Source organism: Petromyzon marinus, chromosome 57, assembly GCF_048934315.1.
Source record: "Petromyzon marinus isolate PM22_M1 ecotype Great Lakes invasive population chromosome 57, UKy_Petmar_22M1.pri1.0, whole genome shotgun sequence".
NCBI classification, from domain to species: domain Eukaryota; kingdom Metazoa; phylum Chordata; class Hyperoartia; order Petromyzontiformes; family Petromyzontidae; genus Petromyzon; species Petromyzon marinus.
This window is the reverse complement of record NC_133723.1, coordinates 726,949-754,165: the sequence shown is the minus strand read 5'-3', so window position 1 is coordinate 754,165 and position 27,217 is coordinate 726,949. Positions and strand designations below refer to the sequence as shown.

The 27,217-nt window shown below is 46.8% G+C and overlaps 1 protein-coding gene across 2 annotated transcripts; it reads right to left on the bottom strand.

Annotated features, from left to right (window-relative positions):
- Window positions 1-1,010: 1,010 nt before the first annotated feature.
- SPG21 (SPG21 abhydrolase domain containing, maspardin) lies at window positions 1,011-26,053 on the bottom strand. 2 transcript variants are annotated; one of them, XM_076052602.1, is made up of 9 exons: window positions 25,836-26,053; window positions 17,802-17,884; window positions 14,850-15,011; window positions 11,972-12,052; window positions 11,251-11,396; window positions 9,823-9,931; window positions 6,675-6,782; window positions 5,251-5,391; window positions 1,011-3,871 (listed from the first exon to the last, which is right to left on the bottom strand). In XM_076052602.1, exons 2-9 carry the CDS (start codon window positions 17,862-17,864, stop codon window positions 3,713-3,715), a joined length of 969 nt encoding a protein of 322 aa, XP_075908717.1. In that variant the 5' UTR covers window positions 17,865-17,884; window positions 25,836-26,053; the 3' UTR covers window positions 1,011-3,712. The 2 variants fall into 2 exon arrangements, with proteins under 2 accessions (XP_075908717.1, XP_032831890.1); XM_032975999.2 differs by having other exon boundaries at window positions 1,011-3,868; window positions 25,836-26,045.
- Between the last annotated feature and the right edge of the window lie 1,164 nt (window positions 26,054-27,217).

Here is a 27,217-nt window from a genome sequence, read left to right as displayed (position 1 = left end):
TCGTGCTGAATTTAGGACGGTGAAGTGAGTGACGTGGTGATGAGGAACCACAAATCTTCACATGCCCACAGTGAGCAACCAGGAAACCACTTAATCCCGACACAATCCATTAATAAATTCATTGATGAAGAGTTGCTTTGATAAACGTAAATGACACTCCATCAGAACGTAACTCCAATGAGAAGTGACCCGATCCCATGAGGTCGAGAATTGGAATTTCATGACAACGGGCAGTCGCCGCTGCCAGTTTGGAGGGGGCAGGGCCGGATTATGGTTCTTGTCGGCCTTCATCGATAACTTTCTACAGTTGGTACTGCTTACTACCACCGCAGCTGTCGTTCCGCTTGTCACGCGGTACTTCGTCCAGCCGCTGGACAGATATCGCTACTGCTGACATCAGCTAAGATCAAATAGTGGTGGTGACATCACCACGATGCTTGTGTCAGGTCACCAGACAAACCCAGGTGCCATGCGTTGACCGTCTTAAGATGACTGGCCAATGCACCACCTGTGCACCCTATGGTGCCAACTTGCTGTGTTTTAACTGTCCGACTCAACTCGTGAGCATCACTCCTCTGTTGCTGGAGGGCGACTGCCTCCCAAATGCCCACACACAGCGCCCTTCACGAGCGTCCACAGGCCGATCTTGACACCGCTGGTCCCAGTCATTGGCAAGTCCACTCAGCTCCACATCCTCTCGTGCTACATCACTCCAGCTTTTCTCTAGCCTGTGCCATGCCCATTTAGCCCCCTCTATCCAGCCAAACAAAAACTGTTTGGGCATGCGTGCTACAGCCATCACAGCCTTGCCTGCCAGAACTCACCGTTGGGCCTGTGTCCAGATCTTTCAAGGATTTGTGAGCTCACAAAATTCAGCCTGGTTAAACCCAGGATGGATCGTCGGCAGGCCAGTCTGAATGTTTCTAACCGGCATAGATGTTCCATTAGGGGGGGGGGGGGTCCACGCTTTGCAAGCATAACACACGCAGTCACAAGCTCCAGCCCCAATGTAATCACCAGGAAGTGCACAATATGCCTTTATTAACAAATTTAATTTAAAATAGCATTTAAAATCCAGTAGACAAATCCGTTCACATTTTCGGCAGCTCCAAGAATCGGACGCCACTCGCGGAACTGTGCCCGTGTTGCGCAGTTGTCGGAAACCAGGAACGAGGGGAACGCGAGAACGACGGAGCTCGGGCAGCGATGGGCACCCAGCAACACCGGTGTGCGTCACGCACCGCCAGAGCGATGTTGTAGTCAGCATCGTGTATGTGAATCACACTCTGGTCCACGACTCCCATAGAGATCTCGTCAAGTATCGGGTCTGTGGGTATCGTGGCGGTGCAGTCACACATCGAGTCCCTCTTGAGTTAAATGTCGGGAAGGGGACAATTCCGCCCCTCCCGATAAATGTCAGGTCATCAGATCCGTGAACTAGTTAAGTCTTGTGAGACACTATATGTATAGCCAATTGCCATGCTTGATCTTCCTAGTGCACTGCAGTCTCTAGTCACGCTACTCGCGGGAGGACGAGTCATCATCACGCGCTGTCATCGTTGATTAAACAGAAAAACACTTAAGTCGACAAATGTTTGCTTCACTCATTTTGACCCTAACAAAACGCTCGCCGTACCAACTACAATCCCGTGCCGTTGCTCAGCCGAACCGGCAACCCGACAACACCGAGGGCAGCGCGAGTGCAAGCAATCGAGGCGCCAGTACTAGCCCACGTCGCCGGGCTGGGCCCTGCTTCACCCAGGCCCCTAGCGGCGGTAATACAGAGGCGTGGCTGTGGTGAATGTGTGGCTGGGCGCGGACCTGGTCAATAATCTGGTCAGCACCCAGCCCGGCGACGTAGGCTAGCGCTGGCGACGCAACACGTCTCGGTTGGCAGCAACTACACAGATGAAGCCAGAGTGGTTTAGCGGAAGTACCTACGTCGCTGCATTTAATTAACCCTCTTGCAGTCTTTATCCTGGGCAATAAGTCCCTAATACGAACTAACCATCACTACAAGTCCAGTGCAGCTTTTAAGACGGCGGTATAGCGACAGCCGGTTTCTCATCATATTCTTCACGTTCGATCACTCGACCAACCTGGATAACACGAAAATAGCTGGGGATAAAAATGCTTCCCGCCTGCACCCACATTGGCTTGGTGACATCATCAGCGTCGCTTGTAGGGAATTTTTGGGGGCGGCCACCAATTTTAAAGGGGCTCGGGTGATGGACCACAACTTAAGTGGTTGGTTACCATTTGGAATCGACGAATTGGCTAACTGATAAAGCGTCCCAGCTCCTGCACCACCCCGCCCCCCCCCCCGTATATGACGTGCCCACACCGTTCTTAGAGTTGTATAGATGATCATGATTCGGTGTCAGCGATTGCGATTCAAGAATTGATTCTTAATCTTCTAACAAATGTTTGTGCCTCAGCAGGTCGCTGGCGGGGGGTCACGTTAACAGATTTCACACGGCGTGCCCGAATCGCAGAAGGTAACAGATCGTTGCACGTGCGACGCGGGACACGCATCGCGATTTGAGAACAGATTCTCCGCAGCCATGTGGCGCGCATCGCGCTTATAATAGCCGCGCGGTCTGTGCAGAGCAACGGCGTACAATGCACACCGAACTGTAAATAATCTACGCTCTTACTGTCACCATCGCAAGGTGAAGAATTGATCTTAGCCGATGAGTCAAAGGGCAGTCACGTAACGCCGCGCGCAATGAAAATGATAAGACCATATGCAGGGATTTGGCGACTCCCGTGCAGAAATTCTATACAAACACCAAATACGCCCTTCCTTACAAAATATATATGGAACGCTTAATGGTTATTGCTCCGAGCCACACATGTGGTGCATTCAGGGATGGAATTTTACCATTCTTTGCAAACGGGTTCAAGGACTTCAAAACAAACCCCACCAGGAAAACCACCGACAAAACATTGGTTCATGAAAACCTAAAAAGTTCGTTTCTATAATCAGTTTTTTTACATACAAAACAATTGTATAATTAACAGTCAGCAAATTACAAAAGAAATATAATTGCAGACAGGGCATCCCGGAAACGCTGCACCAGGACCGCTCACCAGAACTCGGTTCGTGATCACTAATTTCGGCAAAATCTGTGGTCGCAGATGGTGCCAAAACATCACGACGGGGGCATTTGTACCGTGCGTTGCACTGGGGGGGGGGGGGGGGGGTCGCAGTGGCGGTATGGCTTGGCCCGATTACCCCCCCCGTCGCACGCGTTTACCCACAGCCTCGTGCTCCCAGCCCAGCGACAACCCTCTCACCCGGTGGCCAGGTTTCCCCTACACACGGCCGTAGCCATGCCAAAAAAGTACCGCATAGGGAGGCTGTGGCAGCGTGGCAAGACACCTCGAAGCGATACCATGACATTGCATTTTCTCGCACGACAGCCCCGGCAGTCCCGATCACGGTGGCGCCGAGGCGCTGGGCGACCAGGATCTGGTTGGCTGAATGGACGGAGGGATCAGCCCACGCCTCTGCCCCTACCCAACTGAGCTGGGAACGCAAGCACTTTGGCCGAAAGCAGCGAAAAGGTTCGGAGCCTCCAGTCGGCAAACGTGAGCAGGCGGGCAGGAGGGTTTGCCAGCCAGGTTTTACCTTCGCCACCACTGCATGGCTCTCGGGCACCGGTGGGGACACTAGGAGGTGGAGGAGGTGGTACGAGGAAGTCAGGGGTCAAGGTTCAGGATCAGGGCTCGTGGCCGGCTCGGTGGGGTCATCTCCCTTGGCCGGCGCAGGCTGCTCGGTCTCCATCACCTGCAGCTCTTCGCGGTCGATCATGGTAGGGTCGATGGCGGCGTAGGGTGTCACGTGGAACTGCCGCAGGTGGATCTGCTGACGCGCGGAGGTCGACCGGCAACAGTCAGTTCACGTAGTCGCCAACAGGAAGGTTCTCACATCAAATATCACGATTCACAACTGATTTTTGTGGTAGGCCACACAATGACATGGTAAGGTTTGTGTCACAAAGACTCGCCACCACCTGACACAGCCAAACAAATTAAGTAGCCATGTGAACAAGGGTTTAACACGGCACATTACGATCATTTCAGCTCGCCCACCGGCGAGTTCAAGAACGATTCCTAAAGCCAGATGTAGCAATTGGATACGTCTCAATTGAAACTACGTCAGAATGATGGGTGGTGGAGGGTCTTAACGACACAAATTTGGCTCGATCATTTTATGTGGCCTAACACAAAGATCGATTATGAATTAGTCAACCAATAGTCAACCAACCTATAGTCAACTACTACAGGCAACAGTGGAAAACAAGAATCGATCAATAAAAAACTTGCTAATCCACTATTAGCATGCAGGCAACCCCCAGCCAATCAGCATAATTGATCAATGCACAATCAACGAGCTCGGTTAAATAATACACGGTCAACGATCACACAGCCAACGATCACACAGCCAACCAACATGGTGTCAACCGGAAGCACTGGCAGAGCCAGTGCGGGGGGTGGGGTGGCACGTGCCCCCCCAATGATCCGATCGAAATCCCTAATTTCGATTAGATCATTGGGATTTATTAGTAATAAATCGGCATTTTGCGACCCCCACTGCCACTGTGTAGCATATTATTGTGCCAGGGACTCTATGAGATAAGACAATAGTCCGAGTCCATAATTGGCAATAAGTAGCGGCAAAGCGGTTACAAGGGACTCACAGAATTGTGCGCAGTTGCGTATACAGTACACGACTGCCCTGAAGGCAAACACCTTCAGCGAGCGCGATGCCGATCACACACGGTTCGAATTCGACCCTCGATCGATGGCTGTGCCATCGCCGCACACGCGTCGAATAAAAAGCAAGTCCTTATATACAACTCCTAGCATTTTTCATTGCTGGAGGAGTTGCCCCCCCTACCTGAAAATCCTGCTTCACCACCGACCACAAGTCAACAAAAAAAGTCAATCACAAATTAAAGAAAGGTGGACGTGTAATTTCTATCCAAATTAAAATTACAAATTGCCACGCGACACCAAAGTAAAACGCCACTTCACGCTGGCGATTGCCAATGTCTTCAATGTCACCGTGGAAGTCAGCACTTTAAATCGTGATTGAATGTGGTGGGGGGGGGAGAGAAGATGTTAGACAGCAAAACCCCCGTATGCAACGCGTCCGGAACGTACGCTTAAAATCACTGTCATTCAATTCCACCCTGCCACCGGCGACAAACCACCCGACCCCCGGCACATGACCCGGCCCACCTGGATGTGCAGGATGACCTCGGCACAGCGGCACAAGTAGGGGAAGTTGCCGCCAGTCTTGAGGTGTGCTCGCTTGGCTGTAGGGTACAGCTTGTACATGTCCTCCTTCGCCGAGGAGGTCAGCGCGCTCTCGTCAAATACCTACGCGGGTGGGGGGGGGGGTCAGGGTTCATCCCGTCAATCGAATTGGCAAAGCCAAGGGCTCGTTAAGCCAAGCTGGTGGTGCCGGGTTGCGCCGGCGTGGCTGGCAATTGTGGGACCATGGCTGGTGCAGCGAGGTAGCCTTTGCCGTTTGACCGGCAGGGCCGCCCTGACGCTGGAGTTCATGTTGTGCATGACGAAATTAGTGGCCCAAATATTCCGTCAAAGTAGAGTTTTTATTTGACTTTAGTTCACGATGACCATGATGAGTCGATGAAAAATCATTACATGTGACGATGACTACCACTGCCCACCAAAGAAAAGCGCGATGATGACTGTGACAAAGCAAAACGAACGAGTCTCAACGAAGATACACACCAAGATGATCCATTAGTTATATTAGAAAGTGGTCGATTTGTACATCGTGTCGGATACTGGCACGCACCCACTGGTGGCCCACAATATATGTTGGAACTAAGTGGTTTTGCGGTTCGCCGTTTGAAATCGGGGCCAGGTTGAGACGTGAAGATTACACGATGAACGTGACCTGACCCCCATAACACACAAGCTTGTTCCAACCTGCCTTGCACGTGACTCACGGGTATCTGATCTGAAGGGGGACTCTATAGACAGTGGTGCAATGAAAGAGACTGGACGGAATGCATGGAGATGTGAGATTAGGATTGTGGCAATATATTTTTTGCCACAATATTACTTCTTAGCCATATTAGCTTTATATTTTTTCAAGATACATATTAAAATGTTCATGATAGGCAATACGATATCAAGGCTCACCATATACCCACGGCACGTACATCTTTTTATGAATTTTCCCTGTTTAAAAAAAAAATTGTGTTGAAATCTGCGGCAGTGCACTAGGAGTACTCATGCCTGGCTCCACTACCACGGGCGAGTGCCCCAGGCTGCTCCTTTTTCCACAGATTTTTTTTCCTGTTTAAACAAAAGTTTTATTCACATTTTTTTCATTATCTGCATCTCTATCAAGCTGCATCTGACCTGCCCAGGAGCTGCATGCTTCCCGCGCACCACGGTGTGGCCAACCAATAACAATAGTCAAGGCATTCACATTCCGCCAATCACGTGACGCCGATGTCTCACGATGACGAGCCGCCGGGACTGGCAGACACCAGGACAGTCACGTGGGCATTGCCCCGTGGTTGTCATTGTATTTATTTATTTTACACTTGACAGTCGTTGAAGCACACGGCCAAAAATGAACGAATTGTCAAACGGCAACAATGTCAGAAAGATTGAGGACTCACATCCATTAGCGTGATGGCCACGTCCTTCAGCTTCTGCGGCTCCACGTATGACTTCTGGCAGTTGAGGGTGAGACGAGAGGCGAGTTCGGCCTGGCTCAGGCTCTCTATCTGCACGCACGTGTACGCAATATGCGTTTAATTCAAACATAACTTCATCTCATACAGCATTTAATCATAATGATCACTATGGCAAAGCGCTTCACAAGATGACACTCATCCAAGAGGGAGGTACAGCATTTAGCGACAGTGAGGTTACAGTAATAATATAAACACCAAAATGCAGCCATCTATAACCTAGCGTGATTTAATCTGGATTTGAAGCTTTCGTGACTGCAGGAATCCATACTCTTTGGTTCTTTTGGTAAACTCACGTAGGTAGAAATAAAATCACGACGTTTTGATCGCAACACAAGCAATCTTCATCAGGTGGAACAACCACAGCAAGAAAAATGCTGAAGTAGGCGAGAGCTGCCGTCGCAAGAGGTTATATAGGTAACAAATGGGGGAGGGGCAAGGGGGGAGAGAGAGGGGGGGGGTGTGGAGCAGGGTAAGGGGGGCTGCGTGAGCGATAGGGGGAGAAGAAGTGAAGCTGGGGGGGAAGTAGGCGGGGCTAGAAGTGGGAAGCTGAGTGTGGGACACGGGGGAAAGTAACTCGGAAAAAATCTACTAGTACTTGGCGGGTATGATGGAAACAACCACAACCAGTTAAGGCTTTACCTGGATAATAACATCCTTCCAATGATTGCTCAATTTGTATCCATCTTCTCGGTTGAAGTTATGTTTATATATCTGGATGGCTGCATGAACAAACCTTTGATAGTTGCCTGAAGGTTTGCAGAGTACCTTGGTCTCGGAAAAAAAACAATAGCATGGGAGCCCATAGCGTATAACAATGGTCAGCCATGGCAGAGGTATTGGTTCTGCTGTGTTTCAGATCTACCTTGTGTTCGCGAACACGGTCCGAAACATGTCGTTTCGTTTCCCCAATGTAACTGCTACAATTCCGTTTGTAGACATCCAAGTTTGTTATTTTCAAGGTCACCCCTCATCCTGACTCTATTCATTCACTGTTAAATTGAAACCACTGTAAGCCGAGACAATCCTTTGGTTGCTTGACGGAGCTGAACATTGCATCAGAGCTAATACAGTCTAGAGTAGTGGCACAAGAGCAGAACAGGAGAAAAGGGGATCCTGAGCCACCTGTAAATATGAACAGAGTAGAATGAGATTCTCAGCCGTTGACTTTTATACCAAAGGTAACAACATTGAAAGGAGGGTGAGATCTAGCAAAAGTGAATCCTCAGTTTTCCAAATGGATAGCGAGTGGCACCCTAATACATAAACACCCACACATACAATAACATACGCAACACATACATATACAGGACATATTAACCACACATATACACATCAACTATACATGCACATCAACTACACACACACATACACATTTACTACACATACTCATCAACCACACATATACGCAACACACGGGGCCGTGATGTGGCCTCGTGGTATAAATTTCCATGATGATAAGCCACTATGTTGAGCTATCATTTGTGGCCAGGTCGCTTCTGAAAAAGAGCTACATAGCTCAGCGGCTCCTTAGCTAGTAAAATACAGTGCATTCGTCGCTTGTTGCAGATGTTCTGCGGGTGTAATATCCGTAATGATATTACTATCTGCCGCCTGCCACACACTGGCCATTAAAGATTCTGTCACGTCTCTCGCAAAAAGTGGGCCACTGTGCGCTGGGCATCAGGTTCCACATTTGCTACATTAGAAAAAATGACACCGCGTATTACGGTAAGTCCCCGCATGTATGCCACACTTACACGGCTTCACTCTAACGGCACCAATGAATTAGGGAAGGTAACTACATTTAAAGTGTCTCGATTCACTACGTCATCTGGGCAGCGTGCGTAATGACACGGCGCTACGCCACGGCACCACACCATGGCACCCCCGAGCAGGTGCTCCAGCTTCAGTGCTGGTGACGTCGCCGTAGTAACCAACTCAACTATGCCTTCACCAAACACGGGGGGTGGCCTCGAAATGCAATCTCCGCTACCGTCTCGTGTGAGCATTCTGTATTATACATATTGTTTATTTATAGTTATACAACTTTTTGGGTTATCTTTAGTTTTCTTTTTTTGGTACTTATTTAGATATTTTAGTTTCCTGTAAATTTCGACCCCAAAAATTATACCCAAGAACATAAACCTAAATTCATACCATTAAGTAAATGGTAGTAAAGATAGGTTTCTGTTTACGTTGTTTCGACTTACGTCGCGTTTTCCAGAGACGCCATCCCCAATGCAAATATGGGACCTCCTGACTCAATTGAATCTACACAATGGCAATGATTGCCCATGACTAAAACAGACTGGGCAGGACCCTCCTGACAAATAATCCTGATACTCAGTGATACTTTCCTGGGTAAATTAGCGGAATGATCATTGACTCGAGGCTGGGGTGGTCAGCAGCCGTTATTGATTTGCTGCACAAAAACAGAGCGGCTAATCGATAAAGGCTCCGTGACACTCTGGAGTGTACCCTCCCTCAATCCTTGGTGAAGTCAGAGTGATTCCTGCTCACTTGAGCCCATCTCGTATTCACAGCCCTATAGAGCCAGTAGTGGAGAATCCACATTCCTATGACGGGTGCAAGGGCATACAAAATTATGTATGTGGTACGGAGGGCCATTGCTCAACATGTAACCTATTATATATTTTTATTTCAGAGCCAGTATTAATGACAAACGTGTTGAGTTTTATCTCCCATCTAAAGGGCAACCACAGTTGACTTGCTCAGAAAAGTGGTACTTTTATTTTATTGACCCTGGGGGCATGATGGGCAGAGTATCGACTGCCTAGCCTCACCTGTGTGTCTTGCTCCTTCGTGGGATACATAGCACACCCAAACCAAGGTGAACTCGATTAAAAAGCCGTATTAAGCCAAAAGGTTTTAAAGTGGAACTTAACGAGTGGACATCAACTGGACATGTGTGAAAACTATTGGACATGTGTGAAAACGAGCCTTTATAGCTCATCGGATTCCTCCATTATAAATAAACATTCTGATTCTGTGGGGCGGACGAGGGCCCGGCCGGATGCGGAGCGACTGCGAGGAGGCGTGGGGGGCCCACCCTGTCCACCATGAAGTCAATGGCGTCCGCCATCTGGCCGTCCACACGTCCCGCCGCAAAATTGGACATCACCAGCTTCTTCAGCGCAAACGCCGGCATGAGCCAGAAACTGTGAAGACAGCGCCGGCAAAAACAGAGCAGGGGGATGGGACCACAGAGTGGCCTGGACATTTAATAAGTAATATTTTATAAAACGTTTTTAAAAACACGCTTTTATCAATGGCGTCCGCCATCTGGCCGTCCACACGTCCCGCCGCAAAATTGGACATCACCAGCTTCTTCAGCGCAAATGCCGGCATGAGCCAGAAACTGTGAAGACAGCGCCGGCAAAAACAGAGCAGGGGGATGGGACCACAGAGTGGCCTGGACATTTAATAAGTAATATTTTATAAAACGTTTTTAAAAACACGCTTTTATGAAATGTACTAGTGATGGCAGAACTCCACGACTCCAGGAAGTGACCCTGAAGCTTCCCATAACGTAAGGGACCGTGGCCAATTACAGCCAACGTCAGTTGACCTTGGACAATTAGACCCAAGCCGAAACATAACATAAAAAAGAATGTGTAAAAATATTTAATTTTTTATGATAGAATATAGCTTTGTCATCAGTATGACATAAGTATACCAAGTTTGCAGTCGATACCACATTGAGAAGTGGGTTAAATTGAGTTACAAGATTTGAGATACAACAACAACAATGACAACAGAGTGAGTTAAAAGAAAGCGTGTACAAACACCTGTCACAGAGGTTTCCTCGGCTCGAGCCTAACGGCCACCCCAGTTAATAAGGTGGGTATGTTAGCCAAAAATACTCCATAGCGTCTGTCCGAATCTGGACATTAAAGATACCTGCATCACTGCATCGCGCGCTTTCGGATGCGCTTCTGCGGCCATCTGGAACGCTCTTCCTGCTGATATTAGGAAGTCACCGGAGCTATGCACTTTTAAATCTAGATTGAAAACTAATTTCTTTAGAACTGCTTTTTGAGTTTAGTTTGTTGTCCTTTCCCTGCACCTCTGATTAGCTCAACATACATACATCCCGAGACGTTATTTGCAGAAACAGCAGTTGGCCATGTCCTGGCGATATGGTCCAAATATTACAAAATTATAATAATTATCCGCAGATTACTTAGCTGGGAATAATGATATAGCAACATCACCCCCTACTGACAGACTGATGCCCACTTGCCAGCCAGTCTTGGGTACACCTTGTGCTAGCGTAGGGATGGTTGCCACCTGGGATCCTCTTGGCCAGCCTGCCACAGTTGCCACAGGTGATTGTCCAGCCGAGCAACAGTGGTTGAGATGGGACGCAATGATGCACGACGCTTTAAAATGCTGCGGCATCCTTATCCTAACGAGGTGGGGGGGGGGGCACAGACTGCCCGAGTGTGCATCATCACTGTGGCGAGCGTACTCTCACCTCGTGGAGGTCCAGTGCTGCCGGAAGATGGAGGTGTCACTGAAGGCGTTGCACAGGATGAGCGAATGCACGCGGGGGGATTTGCTCGTGTGCTCGGTGAACTTCTGAGCCAGGAACCCTCCGAGCGACGCTCCGAATAAGTGCACCTGCAGCAACGTACGGTACGCACACACATCCCCGCGTGAACCAGAGACCCCCAAGCCTCTGAATTACATTGGTCGGACTCACGGGCAATGTCAAAGTCACGAGCGGCAAAGCGAGCATATTGATGACAATCTGCTACAGTGTGTTGTAACGCGCGACCAGGATGACCGATGGCGACCGGGGGCAGTGACGCAGCCCAACAGTAGCATGCTCGCCGCTTGTCACAGAGGTTAAAAATTCGAACCCAGCGGCTGCCCTGATTGATACTGCGCCCTGTATCAACATTAACAATACTACGTGCCATCTGCATCGCAGTGGACATTCAAGATCGTGTGACATCATTTGCAAGAGGAGGCCATTGTGTGTTTGGTGTCAGAGTCCATTTTTCTAAATCTGAAAAAACTGCGCCCACAAATTACTTTGAATCAACACAGCAGCAGCAATCATAGCCAACCTACTGCGAAAGCTTGGCAGGACCCTCCTGAAAGGGTCATGAAACTCAGTGAGGCTTTCCTGGGTAAACAAGTGTAATACTAACGGGAAGGTAAGGAGACAAGGTGGTTAGGTGGCAACGCACCTTGTCCAGCTGTAGGCTGTCCAGCAGCTTACGTAAGCCCTCACAGAACTCTTCCACGTTCCAATAGACCGGGTACTGCAGCTACACAAGACACACAAAGCAGCGGTCACACAGAGGGTCCATAAAGCTCCCGTGCACAGCAGGGATGATTAGTCGAGTAGAGTACGATTATTGTGATGATGGTAAAGTTGATAAGATGATGATAGTGGTGATGATGCGACTTAAACTAAGATCACAGTTAAATAACCCTGCCTGCTGATGATGGCAATGATGATGTGATGCTCACCGATATGATGTGGTATGGTGATAATTCCTTTTTATATGGCATTGTTCATGCAAACTGCATCTCACAACGCTGTACAAGACAACAGCAAAACATATATATTACCCCTCGCAAGATAAATAGCACAACCAACCCAAGGTCAACTCATTAAATGTGACTTAAATAGTGGGAGTTAATTGGTGAATTTGGAGTGGGAGTACATTCCACACCATAAGAGCTGCAGTTGTGAAGCAAAGCCCACCCACCGCCTGCCATTTAATTTTAGGCTCTGAATGAGTACCAAGGATGGGGTGTAGGTTGCATTGAGGGAGATATTAGAGGCTGGGGCAAGTCAATTCAAAATGTTGCTTCAACCTGATTCAAAAACAGATGGGGAGCCAATTAAGGAAATATAGCATAGGGTGAGATGTTCACATTTGCGGGTGCAAGACAGCACCCTTACAGCAGTATTTTGGACCAACCAAATCCGTTGAATAAGATCATTTGCTAGACCATATTAAAGAGAATTGCAGGAATCTAGCCTGGAGGTTACAAGGCAAGAATGAGGTATTTCAGCAGCAGCAGCAGCTTGGGTGAAAGAGTTACTATTCCAGGACATCCTAATAAGATGAAAGAAAGCGATTTTAAGGTAGAAGAGAGACATGGGTAAAAAAACAGTCCCGAATCCAAAATGACACCAAGATTGGGTACCCCCCGTGACAAAAATCAAGTCAGGGTTGAATAAAGTAACAGTTTGTGGTTGATATTTTCATTGATGAGACTGTTTACCGATGAGCATATTGGTTTTCTTGCGAGTGAACAGGAGAAAATGGGATGTGAGCCAATCGACTAGCGCAGTGTGACAGGTGGAGAGAGTGGAGAAGGGAGGGATCTGTGTCAGTCTGATTCAAAGAAATGTAAATGTATTAATCATCAGCATACAAATTATGATTTATCCCAAAAGAGGAAATAATATTGCCAAGTGGGGCGCTGGTGGTGGCTAGATATTAACTACCTCGCCTGGTATACAAAAGGTCGTGAGTTCGATCCCGACCCCGACACCTGTATGTTTGGAGTTTGCATGTCTCTCTCCTCGTGGTCACGTGGATTTTTCTCCGGGTCCTCCGGTTTTTCCCTCCACATTTAGAAACATGCGTTTACAGTATTTGGCTGCGATAAATTTCCAAATGATATGCCACTTCATTGGGCTATTATTTATGGCCAAATCGCTTCTGAAAAAGAGCTATATAGCTCAGTGGGCCTTACCTGCTGAAAAACAAATTGTTTAGTTTATATGAAGAACAGTTGGGGCCAAGCATAGAGCCTTGGGGAACACTATAGTGTAGATGTATAAGTGCAGAAGACTCACCTTTCATAGAAACAAAAACATGCCTACCAGAAAGATAAGAGAACCAAGCGAGAAAAGCATGAGCAATACCCACATGCCTGTGTAAGTGCTCGAGCAGAATTGAGTACTGATTAAGTGTGTCGAAGGCAGCCTATGAATCCAGGGAGAACCAAGCAGGTTCAGGGAGCCAGAATCAGTGGAGAGAAGATCATTCAGAACACTCAATAGGGAAATTTCAGTTGGAACGATGTGCCCGGAAAACCAGATTGCAGTGGATCATGAAGGTTACGTTTGATAAGATGGTTAGTTGATAAGTTAAGCATGACACATTCAAGACTCGTATAAATTAAAGGGAGATTAGATACGGGATGAAAATGTGTATTATTATCTAGATCAAGTAAGGGTTTTTTTCAAAATCTGGGTAACGGTGATGTATGATTTGGGTTATGTATGGAACAAGTGTGCTTGCGCAAGGAACAATAAATGAGGATGGTAAAGGACGGTGGTGATAATTCCGCAAACCAGGAAGTGGTGGCTATGCACATGGCCTGTAATCCAGCACTGTGGAGGCGAGGGTAGGTCGATCACACACATGAGAATAGGTTTTCCCCTTTTTCTGGCAACAAAACAGGTGTGAAGATGTTAAAACACCAAACTGAAACCTTTTTACAAGGAATCATGTCTGCATTAACCACAATAATTGTGGTCAGAATGCAAACAAAACAGGTGTTAAGATGTTAATGCCAGAAAAAAGGGGAAAACCTATTCTCATATTTTGGTATTGGCAAAGGAGGTCCCATGATAGTCACACAAATGTTGCCAAATTCCCTTCTTGTGGGTTTGAAGGAGGTGCAATACCCTGGCATTGCCGGGAAAATGCAGGACAGCAAATGTGGACTCCTATCTGTCCCATCTGTATTTGGATAGAGTGATGCTCATTAATTGGTGGAAATAATATGAATAATATAGAGGACCGGAGATATTGGGAGGGAAATTCGCACTGGCTCACTATGTGGCTACCTTTCCTGTGGTTCCTCGTCGCGCCACGCCATTCTCTCTCTCTTCAAGAGTGAGCGAGCATTGTGTAGCACGTTACAAGGAAAATAAATTATGAATAAATACGTGACGATACGACATGGTGCCCCTGCACCGATGATGGTATTAATTATGATGGTAATTATGATGGTTATAATGACGGTTATGATGACGGTTATGATGATGGTAATAGTGAACGATGATGATGGGGATGAAGATGTGATGACGCTCACCGAGATGACGCGGTAGCCTTGCCCACTGAGCGCCTGCATCTGCTGGAAGTAGACATCGGCCGTGCCGCTCACGGGCGGCAGCATGACGATTGGGCAGCGTACGTGCCGCGGGCCGGCCTCGTACAGCGACCACACCTTCGTGTCGTCCTCGTCCACTATCACCTGCACACCAAAGTCAAAGAACCCCCTTAAAGCATGTTACAAACCGTTAGGGCAAGTTCTGTTAGTGAACAGCACCTATGAAAGTCGGCTGGGCACAGACGAGTGGGTGGCCAGCACCACACCCAGCCGCCTCTGTCTCTCCCCAGTCGCAATGTTTACACACTCCACCAGGTACTCGTTTGAGGCCGAGTCAACCTAGGGGAGGCCCAGGACAGGTTCAGATAATCGTCACTGTTGTTGGCCGTGAGTGGGAATCAAACTCGGGTCACCGGGTTTGTAGCGCAGCGCGCGAACCGCTACACTACCGCTACCCATATTCTTAGCTCTTTCGGTAAAGTCACGTTGAAGGGAAACAATAAAATAATAAAATATATATAAAACAATAAAAATTCTCACGACGTTTCGACCATAACACAAACGGTCATCATCAGGTGTGAAAACCAACGGCAAGAAACATGTGAAAGAAGTGGCGGTTTGCATTTATTTATTTATAAGCGGTGTTTGTATTTATTTATTTTTAAAAAAACCGTTAGCACCACAGGCAGCGATTTCGCAGTTTGTTTAGAAGGACGAGTCCATCTATGTTCTGAAAAGAGGAGGGGGGAGACGAAAATAATGGATGGTGGGATCTCCCCGATATACCAGTCACCACAGATACAACTCAATTTGTAAACACCAGGGTACTGTAAGTACGGATGATCCCATCCGTAAAGGATGTCATCCCTGACTTACAGTACCCCGGTGTTTACAAATTGAGTTGTATCTGCGGTCACTGCTATATCGGGGAGACAAAACGACATTTCTGACCAAATTCGCGAGGACAAATCAGATTTGAAACACGGCAAAACGAATTCGTCGGCCGTAGCTGATCATTGTCTCAACACAGCGGGTTCTCATGAGATTGTTTTCTCCGATACCAAAGTACTATGCAAACCTCCCGGTTATTATCAAAGATTTGTCCATGAAGCCATCCAGATATACAAACATAGACAACTTCAACCGAGATGATGGTTTTAAATTAAGCAACCACTGGAAAGATGTCATAAACCAAGTCAAAACTTTAGCTACCTTATAAACACACAGCATATTCTTTCCGAACTTTTCCATTTTTGTTTCCATTTTCCATTGCCCCCGTGCAGTGACCCACCGTATCCCCCACACCCTCAACATAACAAAAGACGGATTAACTTAGCTCCGCACAACATAAATGTGCCCTACTTGGCTCCTCCCCCCCCCCTTAACCTGTATTTAAGCTTGAGGCTCTCAGAGCCTCCCCACTTGATGCAGCGATCTTGCTGTGACTGTTCCACCTGAAGACGGAAGCTTGTGTTGCCTCCGAAACGTCGTGATTTAATTGTTTTGTTTTATTTAAATTTATTTTATTTTACCTACGTGACTTTACCGAAAAAAACCAAAGAGTAAGAAACTCAATACCCAACTCATAATCCAGGAAAACCTTATTTCTTATTCAGAACCGACTAGAACTCTCACATTCCTTTGGCGGGCAAAAACTCATTCGTTGACACTAAACTTCTTTGCTTAACCTAGGACTGTACACAGTGTGCTTAGAACCACTTGAAAGACAAGACGTGACTCGGTGTGCTGTATTTAGAAACAGTGTTGAAAATACTCTTTGATTCTTTCGGTAAAGTCATGTAGATGAAAAATAAAAATAACAATAAAACGATTAAATTTAGTTATTTTCATTTTATTATTTCATTATTATTATTATTATTTTTCATCTATGTGACTTTAACAAAAGAACCAAAGAGTATGGATCCTTGCAGTCACAAAAACTTCAAATCTAGAGTGTTGAAAATATTCCATCTCGAGTGGGGCTAAGATGCTGGCAGTGATGAATAAATGTTGTTTGCGGGCCATTTCCAAGTAGTAACCATCATATGGCCATAGGCCATGTGAAATAAAGTCCGGATTTTCCCCACCCCTGCTAATGGCCATGACCAGGGGTCAGCAACCTGCGGCTTCGGAGCCGCATGCGGCTCTTTCAGGACTGTTTCGTGACGTTATTTATTAAGGACCACCATCTCGTGTTTATACGCATTGCGGCTCTTGAAATAGTTTTGTACCGAATTCTAAAAAAACGACTCTTCTTATTTTGGTTGCCGACCCCTGGCCATGACCCTCTGCGTCAATTTCTGGTTCCACCCTATCGAAGCAAAACTGTTGCGCTACCCATTTACTTAAATGGCTACACTCAGTGAATTGTGAATATCAACCGAGTCCTCGCAGTCACCTCTTACACGAGACAAATGGGGGTCCCTTACATTCTCCTTTCCTCTTTATTAGAAGGATCCCCCCCACCCAACCTGTTTCAGATATCCAAGTAGTCGGATGTTTCACCGACGATTTATCCGAATACTGAAGGTAAAAGGCACAGCCCTGCAATTGTCTTGCTCATGCCACCACTGGCAAAAGGGCCTCTGCTAGAGGGAGCGCTAAACAGCATGTCTAGATGTAATTTTGGCCTACTCTTCCAAGCTTGCCGGAGGTCTTGGAAGCGGTGGCAGTACCGACACAAATCAACTTTGATGAAGCCATTTACGCTGTATGGTAGGGGGTGCGAGGAAGTGGGAGGTGATTTCAGAGACTTGGCCATTGATTCAACTTCTTTCATACGGCTAAGGTAGATGCAGAGCAACAACTACAATTTTGCATTCAGGCGGTCGAGCCACCAGACAACCGCATCAGGGATCTTCCAACTTAACGTTGTTTCAACCGCGGTATCGGGAGGTCAATCCTACTGAACAAAAACCGTGAATGTGAACCCACCCGCTTGAGTGACACGGAGCTCCGGAACCAGTTGTACTCGGGCGAGTGCTTGATTGTACCCATGGCTCTCTTTCCTTGCCCAGCTGTGGAATGGCACGAGGGCGGTACAATAAAATCGCTTGTGTCAATACAGCAGCAAACATAGCGCCCAGCGCAGCACGCACACAGCTTCCATAATGCATCGGTCAGGCCAGAGTGCAATCACACACACAGTGGGTCCTTCTCTAGAGCTGCTGCGTTCTCAGGCCCCGTGGGCCTGAGATGTTCCCTGTAACCAAGATAAAATTGGCGCTTCCATTTTTTTACTTAGAGTAGCTGTGTCAGCAATTTTGCACTGCGAGACAAATCTTGCTAGGAGGCTGTGGTTGGTTGGGGCCAGGAGGGGTCGACACTCTGCCGGGTGCGTTAAAATAATTTGTCATGCTGCGTTGGCGCACAAACTGAACACATCTGTCAATAACACTAACCTGAAGAGGAATACGATCCATAATATACTTTTTTGGCATTGGCTCTTCTTCATAGCAGAGTGATATAGGGGATGAGAAAGACTGAGTGAAAAGCAAAAACATAATACACAGTACAGTGTTCTCCTATAATGCGTGTTTTCATAATGCAAATTGGACATAACGCGATTGATGCATTAGGGAACACATTTTTTATGCGGATGTGAATTGGATCTAACGCGATCGAGTGGGCAGAACTACGTTGCGCGAGTAGGAATAAGCGGTCGTACGGCTACCTTGGCGTAGCATCACACAAGGCATTGGGATGCTCATGGACACTTCTAGATGTTACTCACGCCGCTCAGTCTTTGTTCAGCCTACGTACGCATCTCACATGTTATCGCGGACTGTGCTTTACCCTATATTTTATATTATTTATTACAACGCGATTATTCCATAATGCGGTGTTCTTTAAGAACACAACTGGTACCACGGCGTTATAGCAGAACAATGAAGCTCAAAGCAATCTGTGCAAAAACCACCAAAATTGGCGAAGCAATGTTCAGCATGGGCTTTTGTGCAAGACTTGCCTTCCCATAAAATAAGGAAAAGAAACCTGTTTCTTAACATATGATTCATTTTATTGAATACTTATTTCTCTTATGGTATTCATTCCGCACGTTTGCTCAGTCTGTGTTAGCCACTGAGGTCATGACGGGTTTCATATGCCCCCTGTACCATTCCCCGTTCTGCTGTAATATGGACCGATGCCTACCTTGTTGAGGGTGATGTTGTCGCATAAAATATTGATCGATTGATTTAAATTGGGAGACCTCTACTTTTGTAACCTAGCGACTGGGCTCCTCAGGGTGGCATCGCCTGGTGCAGTCGCACAACCTGCACACTCACTCGCTACCCCACTGCTTCTTCCTTGTGTCAATAGTGAGGAGAGGTGCTGGCTCTGGATCAAGATTGGGATCGCCAGGACCCAGCCTGTTGTGGGGATCAGAGTTGAGCTCCAGAGCCAGAGAGGCTCGCGTTTAAAGCCGTGGCATTGATCCACAACATTCACAATGAAGCGGAACTCCGTTCTGTCTCTACAACCTCTATAGCTTTCAAGACCAATATTATTATCACAAGCAGCATATTAAACAAGCAAACTCTGGTTTCAGCCTTCTGTCTCATCATCAAATGCGGCTGGGTTCTGATGTTATTGGCAAGAGCACTCAGAGAAATAAAACGATACACAAACTCACTAAGCATTTCCATTATGGATAAAATCGTATACAGTGCAGTAGATTAATTTATATCTGTATCTCCACATAATTAAAACATGTTTCGCCCATCACTCTATTGGCTTTCCAGACCAATAACATTAACCAACAAAATGCAGATCCACTGTAGAGTTTGCAAAACATTACGACAAATATAACTTAGTCCTTTTTGCAACCCGGTGCAAAAGGGGGTTGCTAATGAGATTCTGAGGACATCTCAGGCCGCCACATAACACATACAAGCAAGAGGCGCCCCTCTTTGAGAGACAAAAATGTAACACCCCCAGCCGTGGGGGAAGAGGGGGAGAATGCAACCAGACGGGGGAACCCCCCCCTCCTTCCAGATTAATTAGTGCAGAGGGTTGAAGGACTGGAAGGACGCACTTGGGGGCAATTTGGAGCATGTTTCCATTTATGGCAGGGTGGCTTGAGGAAGGGGACAGGAACCAGGCCTTGATGAGACATATTACTTCAATAAAATTATAGAACACACACACCGGACAAACAGCTGTTCCCACAGGCTGAGAGCGAAATCAAAGGAATTCCGGTCCGTTGTGAGAAGGCGAGCCGAGGTGGGCGAATTTCACATATAAGCAAGGACACAGATCATGCAACTTAGTCTTGCAAGGGGCAGGTTCCGGGGCATGGCCTCGAGATGAACCATGGGTGTCGTGTCTCGCAGAGAAAAGGGACGATGTATTTTTAAGAGCTGAGTTCGACATGAACCGGCAGAGTATCGCTGAAAGTTTTATTCTACATTTATCCTGTTTTGAGTCGCTTGCAGAATCAAGGATTGCGATAAGTTGTATTGTACTAAGCTATCAGAGTTGTGTAAGAGGTGTGCTAATACAATTAACAAGTTTTGAGAGTGAGTGATCCAGCCAGCGACGAGCAGCTCACAGCAAGAGCCCTCTTGGAAGAAGGGCGGAGAGCACGAAAGTTAAGCAACGACAAGGCGAAGCCCTGAAGGAAGGGTGGGAGAGGCAACACTGAATGCCAGCGCGAAACTGGCAACTGCCCGCCAAAGGAGAGAGAACGGAGCAGTGGAAAGAGCCTGAGCCACCGCAGCCCTGAAGTGAGGGCGGGAGAGGCACCAGTGGGTGCCCGTGTGAAGGGCGAGAGCACGGAGAGAACAAGGAGAGAGCACGGAGCAGGGGAAAGAGCATGACCAGCCGCCCGTGAGGAAGAGGAGAGCGCCGGCGAGAGCGCCGTGGGTTCGACCCACACACACACCGACAAGCCCCAGCTGGGAACCAAGACAAGAGTGAGGAACGGCGACCAGCGGACGAGCTGCGAGCGCTATCTGACGAAGGAATCATCGCGCACCGCCGACGGCGAGCATCGCACCAACTCAACCAGCAGTGGAGAGAGCTGCAACGCCAAGAGGAAGAGTGTTGGCACAGGCAAGAGCGCCGTGTGTTTAATATACCCACACACGCCGTCCCAGCGGCCCTGCTGGGAACCCGAGGTATTTTCAGCACAAGGAACCCCGTACCGCGTAAGCCGCCAAGTCAACAAGTGGCAAAGAAGACACACAACACGCATATTGGGACTAATAAGATTGTTCCAAAAATTATCTTTGTGTTTCAAGAAGGGTTGCCATTCCAAGGTGGTGTGTTAAATATCAGTTGATCGTGAAAAGCATTGCTGTCCGTCGAGTTACATGAATACGATTGTTTAGAAGTATTTTAGTCATTCGTTTTCGTTAATTGCATAATCTTATCAATGAATTAATTTAGGTCTACTTTTGCTTTTGGGACATGTTTCTTTATTACTGTTCGTATGAATATTGTCACATTATTTTTAAGGACTTTTTCCCATCGCCGTGTATGCTCGCTTTACTCTGAGGAATTAACCGATTGTTCTGTTACCCAATTAACAAATGTAACCATTGAGGGTTATTTGTACGGATCAATGAGTAGGACATCTCGAGGAGTACTGTGTTGACAATTCCGACCCTAAGTGTTCGCTTGTTAGAATGTTTTAGACATTAAAATTGCTTAACACAGAAGAGTCTGAGTGGTGCCTTCCTAAGTTCATGCATAATAATCTTAATTATAAGAACTGTATCCTGGGGAGAGATCTGAATTTTGAGACCTGACATAAACACCAAAACATAATCAGTAAAAGTTAAAGCGAGAATAATTGTATTATCCTGATTGATAATACAACCCTAGACAACAAGGCAGAGCCTCATTATCATAATTGCATACATTAGCATCATCATATACACTTGCATAACTTAATACATATTCTTGGTTCTTTCGGTAAAGTCACGTAGAAGGGAAACAATAAAATAAAAATATAAAACAATAAAATTATCACGACGTCTCGACTGCAACACAAGCAATCATCACCTGATGATCACCTGATGATTGCTTGTGTTGCAGTCGAAAGGTCGTGAGAATTTTAATATTTTATATTTTTATTATTTTATTGTTTCCCTTCTACGTGATTTACCGAAAGAACCATCATCAGGTGTGAAAACCACATCAAAGAAATTTTGAAAAAAGTGGTGTTTTTTTTTACATTAGCACCACGGAGATCGATTTTACAGTTTGTTCAGATGGACGAGTCCATCTATGTTCGGAAAAGAGGAGGGGGGAGACGAAAATAATGGATGCGGTCTGAAAGCCACCGTAAGTGTGAACAATCAATTAAGACCCGAAATGGTTTTATCAAATCCTTCCAATGATTGCTAAGCCAGAATCCATCTTCTCGGTTGAAATTGTCTCTGTGTTTGTATATGTGGATAGCCTCATGAACGAATCTCTCATGGTAGCCAGATGGCTTGCAAAGAACCTCTGTCTTGGAGAAGTCAATGTCATGTGAGCCTACTGAATTATAACAGTGATCTGCCACGGCCGAGTTGTTGGTCCTACCGTGTTTTAGGTCTGCTTTGTGTTCACGAATGCGGTCCGAGACATGTCGTTTGGTTTCTCCAATGTAACTACTACCACAGAGGCAACTTAGTTTGTATACGCCAGGGTACTGTATGTCCGGAATCACATATTTTACAGACGGAACCAGATCACGGATTTTATGTAATGTGTTGATCTTTTTGTGATCCCCGCAATGTAGGGTAAAGTGATGGTTTTGAAAGGCTCCTCAAGAGGGTCCTTCTTCATGGTTGGAGTGATAGCTTTGCGGATTGTGTAGTCGGAGTAACCATTAGCCTTAAGAGCTTGGTGTACGTGCTTGAGTTCACTGGCTATGTGTTCCTGGTCGGATATGCATTGGGCTCTATGGTGCAGAGTCTTGATGAGGGAATTCTTCTGGGATGGATGGTGGTGGGAATCCGGTTTCAGATAAGCATCCGTATGGGTAGCTTTCCTGTAGACAGAGTGGCTCATTGAACCATCAGGTCTCTTTTTTATTAGGACATCCAAAAAAGGTAGCTTGCCATCTTTTTGACTATGGTAAATCTGATGGCTGGGTGTATGGAATTGATGTGGTCGAAGATTTGGTCTAGAGCAGGCCGGCCATGTGCCCAGATGACAAAAGTGTCATCCACATACCTCTTCCATAAGGTTGGGCGCAGAGTGGGAGGCTGGATGGCGTCAGTCTCAAATTTCTCCATGAAAATATTGGCTACAACTGAAGATAGGGGGGAGCCCATTGGGGTGCCCTCAGTTTGTTTGTAGAAAGTTCCATTCCAAGTGAAGTATGTATTGGTTAAGCAATACCCCGGGGGGGGTACCTCAGTGTTTAGTCCTTGATGAACCAAGTCTTCAATGATTGCGATGGTGTTGGGTACAGGAACTTTGGTGAATAAGGAAACTACATCAAAACTGACAAGCAGGTCGTCTGGGGACAGGGAAATACCCTTGATTGTCGATACCAGGTGAGTAGAATTTTGTACCGCAGAGGTGGTTTTTCCAGTGAAAGGCCGCAGGATTTCAGAGAGAAAACGAGCCAGTTTGTAGGTGGCAAGCTACCTTTTTGGATGTCCCAATAAAAAAGAGACCTGATGGTTCAATGAGCCACTGTCTACAGAAAAGCTACCCATACGGATGCTTACCTGAAACCGGATTCCCACCACCGTCCATCCCAGAAGAATTCCCTCATCAAGACTCTGCACCATAGAGCCCAATGCATATCCGACCAGAAACACATAGCCAGTGAACTCAAGCACGTATACCAAGCTCTTAAGGCTAATGGTTACTCCGACTACACAATCCACAAAGTTATCACTCCAACCATGAAGAAGGACCCTCTTGAGGAGCCTTTCAAAACCATCACTTTACCCTACATTGCAGGGATCACAAAAAAGATCTCCAAAATCTTGAATAAACACAAGATCCAGGTCCGTTTCAACACATTACATAAAATCCGTGATCTGGTTCCATCTGTAAAAGATGCGATTCCGGACATACAGTACCCTGGCGTCTACAAACTAAGTTTCCTCTGTGGTAGTAGTTATATTGGAGAAACCAAACGACATGTCTTGGACAGCATTCGTGAACACAAAGCAGACCTAAAATAAGGTAGGACCAATACCTCGGCCGTGGCAGATCACTGTTATAATTCAGTAGGCTCACATGACATTGACTTCTCCAAGACAGAGGTTCTTTGCAAGCCATCTGGCTACCATGAGAGATTCGTTTATGAGGCTATCCACATATACAAACACAGAGACAATTTCAACCGAGAAGATGGATTCTGGCTTAGCAATCATTGGAAAAATTTGATAAACCCATTTCGGGTCTTAATTGATTGTTCACACTTACGGTGGCTTTCAGACCGCATCCATTATTTTCGTTTCCCCCCCCCCTCCTCTTTTCCGAACATAGATGGACTCGTCCATCTGAACAAACTGTCAAATCGATCTCCGTGGTGCTACCGTTAAAAAAACGCCACTTTTTCAAAATTTCTTGCTGTGGTTTTCACACCTGATGATGATTGCTTGTGTTGCAGTCAAAACGTCGTGATAATTTTATTGTTTTATATTTTTATTATTTTGTTTCCCTTCTACGTGACTTTACCGAAAGAACCAAGAATATGAATCCCTTCAGTCACGAAAGCTTTAAATTAAAATTTAACTTAATACAATTACACCTTCCTAATTAGCATCAAATAATTTACATAAATAGACATAATTTCGGAAAATTACACGTTTTTTCAATTTTCATTGAATTTTTATAAAAAAAACCTTTTTATAATTTTACAAGATCCAATATATACAACACCCTCACGCACAAGCACTGTGCAGGCTTGGGCTTCTGATGAGATCTGACGAGATTTTGGGCACATTCCCAAGTGATTCGGCCATTTGGAAACACGCTTTGGTGTTCACGATGTCTTTACCTGACCATTACAACCAAGTGAAACGTGGTATAGTTTATCAAAAATAAAATACTCCCGAGTTATACTTAGGAATAGTGGGGTTTGTTTGTTTGTCGTGGTTTTTATGATGTTCTGTTATCTCAGCTGGCACCAAAGAGTGAAACATCTATGTTCCGTTGTAAAAATGACCTTTAGGATCGTATACTGTCCTAGATATATGAAGTGGATGCGTTCCTGGAGCTTAGTACATTAAAACGTCGTATATCTACTAACTTATAACAATCGTACCATTTCATACGATAAACACTTCATAACTTACCATTAATATTGGAAACAAAGAAAACGTATATTGAAACTATTATATTTTATACTAAACACTATTATAATAAACTGACGCAAATAAAAGGTGTACTGAATCTATTATCGATACATGTATTATGTATGCGTTTCAGTGTATTTATTATCTTACTTATTTTGTTTAGCTTTCTGTAAAATAATTTTAATACAGAAACTTCGCTTTTCGCATATACGCATATCGAGGTATTATTACTCTATGCCTTGATCGAGCAGTGGAGTTTATTTTTTAACAGTTGTACAAGTTTATTTTCCCTCAACTATGCTGCAGTAAAGGTGTCGCTGTGCGACTACGGTTCAAACGCCACGCAAAATCAACAACCCTGTTTACTGCAATTAAATTTATACAAATCTCGCAACTGCTCAAGAGCCCTTGGTATTTCTGCTCCCTTGCCTTGCGCAGTCAACATCAATGCCATGGGGTGAGAATGAGCATCGCCTCACAACACAGTCACCCTCAACGACTGCATTAAGAAGCGCTTGAGGCGAGACGCCGAGGCGGGCTAGGCCGGAGCCACGGCCTCGCCTAGAACCGCTGCGAGACATGAGCCCCCTTCCCGCCCGCTGGCCTTGGTAACCCATCGGGAGCCGCGCCCGACGCTCGCGAAAGTCTTGCAGAGTTTGGAAGTTTGTGGCCAGGCTTTCGTCTCGCTGGCCACGCGGCACCATGGACTCACGCGTGTGGCCGCCTTCCCTCCCTCGAAGACGCCGCGGGTCGAAGCGCGGCTCACGGCAGCGGCGAAGCGACGGCCCCAGAGGCCGGGAGAAACTTTTTCTCGCGAGCAGCCCCCAACACGGAACACGGGCGGCGGTTGACGTCACCGTGGAGGCACGTGACGCGCTAGCGGCGGCGTCTGCCGGAATGAGAAGACGGTACTTGGAGAGTGGGGGGTGTAAAATAACAACGGAAACCTCTTCTTCTGCTTCTGGAAGTTGTTTGTCGGAAGGAGGTCCAGAAGAATCTTCCGGAAGATGAATCGAGTCTCGTGAGTGGGAGCGACCCCACCCCCCGGGGCCAGAATATTTATTTATTTGTACCGCAGGAGGAGGAATCCGCTGAGCTATAAAGCTCTTTTTCACACATGTCCAGTAGGGGTACGGGGTCTGAACGTTAACAAACAATACAAAAACACTATAGAAGTGCAAAGTGTAGGAAAGGTAAATTTAGACTTAGAACTTTCGTGACTGCAGGAATTCATATTCTTGGTTCTGTAGAGGTGTTAACTACGCACTGTTGCGTAACCTGCATTGCCACCAGGGCAGTGCAGCATTACCTCTGGGTACAACGGTTGGGGTCAGTCGAGGTGAAACGGAATGTATGATTGGTTCTACCTGGCCACGAAGGAGTATAAGACGGGTGACCCAACAGACTTCGGGGAGTTCTCTCCCTGCACGAAGACAGAAGACTGGGCTGAAGCCTAGCTAGGACCCTGGACCAGGCTCCCAGCCCTTCTAAGGGCTAAGGCTCGGCATACCCAGGGGTCAGGACCCACCGGGCCAGCGGTGGGTCAGATAGCCTCCCCTAGGTCCTAGCCGGAGGACTCTAGGCTAGGATAGCGGTAGACGTGTAAGTCCCGCCAAGTCCGGAGGTTGTACCTTCCTAGGGTATCGGGTGAGGGGACCGTATATCCCTCTGTGTGTGCTAAGCATTGTATGAGGAATTAATACAATAAACAGAGTGTGCCTCCTAAGAAGTCTGCTCGTCTTTACAAGCACTATAGTTCTTTCGGTAAAGTCACGTAGATAGAAAACTAAAAATCTAAATTGAAAGCAAAAAACCAACGACGTTTTGTTCGCAACACAAGCGGTGTTGCGATCGACACGTTGTGGGATTTTGTGGGGGCTAACGCCCCCCCCTCCTCCTCTCCCCCCTCCTCCCCCCCCCTCCTCCTCTCCCCCCTCCTCCTCTCCCCCTCCTCCTCTCCCCCCTCCTCCTTCGCCCCTTCTCGCCGGGCTGCCGCCGATGACGTGATCGGCCTCCCCGCAACAGCGTCCTCTCTGAGGGACATGGCTAGTGGCTGGCTCCCCACCGCCTGGAGTTATCCCACACACTCCACAC